This window comes from Octopus bimaculoides, chromosome 18 (genome assembly GCF_001194135.2).
Source record: "Octopus bimaculoides isolate UCB-OBI-ISO-001 chromosome 18, ASM119413v2, whole genome shotgun sequence".
Lineage (NCBI taxonomy): Eukaryota > Metazoa > Mollusca > Cephalopoda > Octopoda > Octopodidae > Octopus > Octopus bimaculoides.
This window is the reverse complement of record NC_068998.1, coordinates 50,214,854-50,217,184: the sequence shown is the minus strand read 5'-3', so window position 1 is coordinate 50,217,184 and position 2,331 is coordinate 50,214,854. Positions and strand designations below refer to the sequence as shown.

Sequence of the window (2,331 nt, the reverse complement as noted above, 5' to 3'; positions counted from 1 at the left end):
ATATATATATGAGTTACAAACCAGTTATAAAGTTATTTACTGAGAAATATAGACGCAAACTGTAGGAAGTGCAGGTAAATTGATAGATAAAAAATATAAAGCTGTAGGTATAAATTAATAAGATAATAATTTCATTGAGAACTTTCATGATATACTGATGCAGAGATATTTATACGAATATTATCAATATATAATATATAATATCAAAATATAATATAATAATAGTATCGATACATCAGACATATAAAAGAAATATTTTCCTGTTTCTACATACCAAACCGAATAGCAAATAAAAGTAAAATAAGGTATCTCATGCTTCTGCCTCTTCCTCACGCTACTCAGAAAATGTAATCGTTTATTTATACATCTTCAATATTTTTAATTATAGTTCGAAATATGTAGTGACATATGTTAGATTGGACTTTTGTAATTTATTAATTCGATGGGTGATATATTACTGAGGTGAAATGTTTGTCCATTTAAATTTTATATCTGACAACTTATTAATTATGTCTTCATTGGCTATTACAAAATGTTTACTTCAAATAGATTTTTTGAGTTTCCATTGGTAATTGTTACGTTTCATAACGAATGTTCCTAATGGTACCGTTTTGTATTCAAAAGATGGAACGAATGTAGGCAGTCTTTCAGAACTAACACAGGCACATGCGTGTTTGTATGGGCTAAAATATGACTTAAATTAATGCTAAAGCCATTAAATTATAGATTGATAAGCGACGTTGAGGTTAACCCCATATTTTTCCATGACTTATGATATTGTATATTATTACATAGAGTTAAAAACGCATACGATATATTAGCTTGTTCTGCAACAATGTATGTCTACCAATGCAGCAAACTTATGTTAATAATAGAAAATGAAGTATATATTGCAACCTTCGCTAATTCTCTAAAAAATAACTGCTTAATAATTCAATATATGATCGCAAAAATGAACATGTAAATGTTACATATTTTTTAAGCATCTTAAATTATTGGGTAATTAAATCATCTAAATCGAATTATAATCTCATTTTTTCTAACATTGCAGAAAAAGTGAAAGCTAATATTTTGTAGGTACATGGTATTACGTCTTGCTACCAGAATATAATATAACTGTATTAATTGTTTTTAGAAGTCTATACAAAGTTTCAGAAGTGCGTTTACATTGTATTGTTATAGTTGTTTCTACTGAGAGTCGAGTCTATAGATATTATAAACAGATTTGATATTTGTTACAATGTCTCGTATATGAGACAACAGATCATAAATATTTTCTCCTACTTGTACATGTCTTTTAACCTATTCACCTGGTCATATGCTATGACAGTTGATGGGCAGTTCACGTCTATTGTGATAGAAACACATTTTCACAGCTCCCCTTCACATAATCAATGATTTTTGTGGAATATCGAATCTGAAATATCTTTCTCTTTGACTTTCTCTCTGCTTCTCATTTGAAGTTAAAGCCACCTACCACAATTCCGTTTATCCCTCCTCCCATGAAATGAACTAATTTCAATTTTTGTTAATAAAACTAGATTTGACAGCAAGATCTATGTAATTTGGGTGCGCTGAGCACGGAATTTTTATTCAGTTTTGCTCTATCAGTTCCTTATTTTAGGTGATAACTTTTGATAAAATTCATAAAAGCAAAACTTTCATCGCCTTTGTTTTCCAAATTCCAACAAACAGGCGCCTGGCACATTCCGCCCTGTCTTCAACAATTAGAGAGAAAAACGTGCTCATTTGAAACACGTACACTACATTTTATAGAAAAAGAGAAGAAATTCTTAAATGTAATAGAACACAGGAGAGTTTAATATGTTGCTATGACATTCTCGGTTTGTTACAAGAAATAGAATTCGAGTCTTATGATGGAAATGTTTGATGCTTATTTTTACACATTTCTCAAAACATGAAAAAAACGTAGAAGCTACATACAATCCCCAAAATACCATGGCTAGGACCAGCTCTCATCCAAAGCAAGGGACTATCAATTCAAAAATGCCAACGAAACGAAAAAATCTACAAACACAGGAAACAGTTTATATAGCAAATACCTAATTAATTAAAAAACAACTAGCAGACCAATAACCCATCGCTTTACGCACACAACACACAATACAAAACACTAGTACAAGATGTTGTGCAAAGCCGATAAATAATAATAATAATAATAATAATAATAATAATAATAATAATAATAATAATAATAATAATAATAATAATAATAATAATAATAATGCTGCCTTAGCTATTATGACAGAAAAATGGCATGGAAAAGCTCTCAATGGCAAATACCCAAAGAGAGCGAATAATGCAGATATT

General features: G+C 29.6%; 1 protein-coding gene across 1 annotated transcript in view; it reads right to left on the bottom strand.

The window, feature by feature from the left end:
• LOC128249829 (uncharacterized) overlaps positions 1-372 on the bottom strand; it is a 10,690-nt gene extending 10,318 nt beyond the window's left edge. Inside the window, exon 1 of the mRNA XM_052974371.1 lies at positions 275-372. Within this exon, the coding sequence (XP_052830331.1) occupies positions 275-314 (40 nt within the window). The 5' untranslated portion in view covers positions 315-372. The remainder of the gene's footprint in view (positions 1-274) is intronic.
• Between the last annotated feature and the right edge of the window lie 1,959 nt (positions 373-2,331).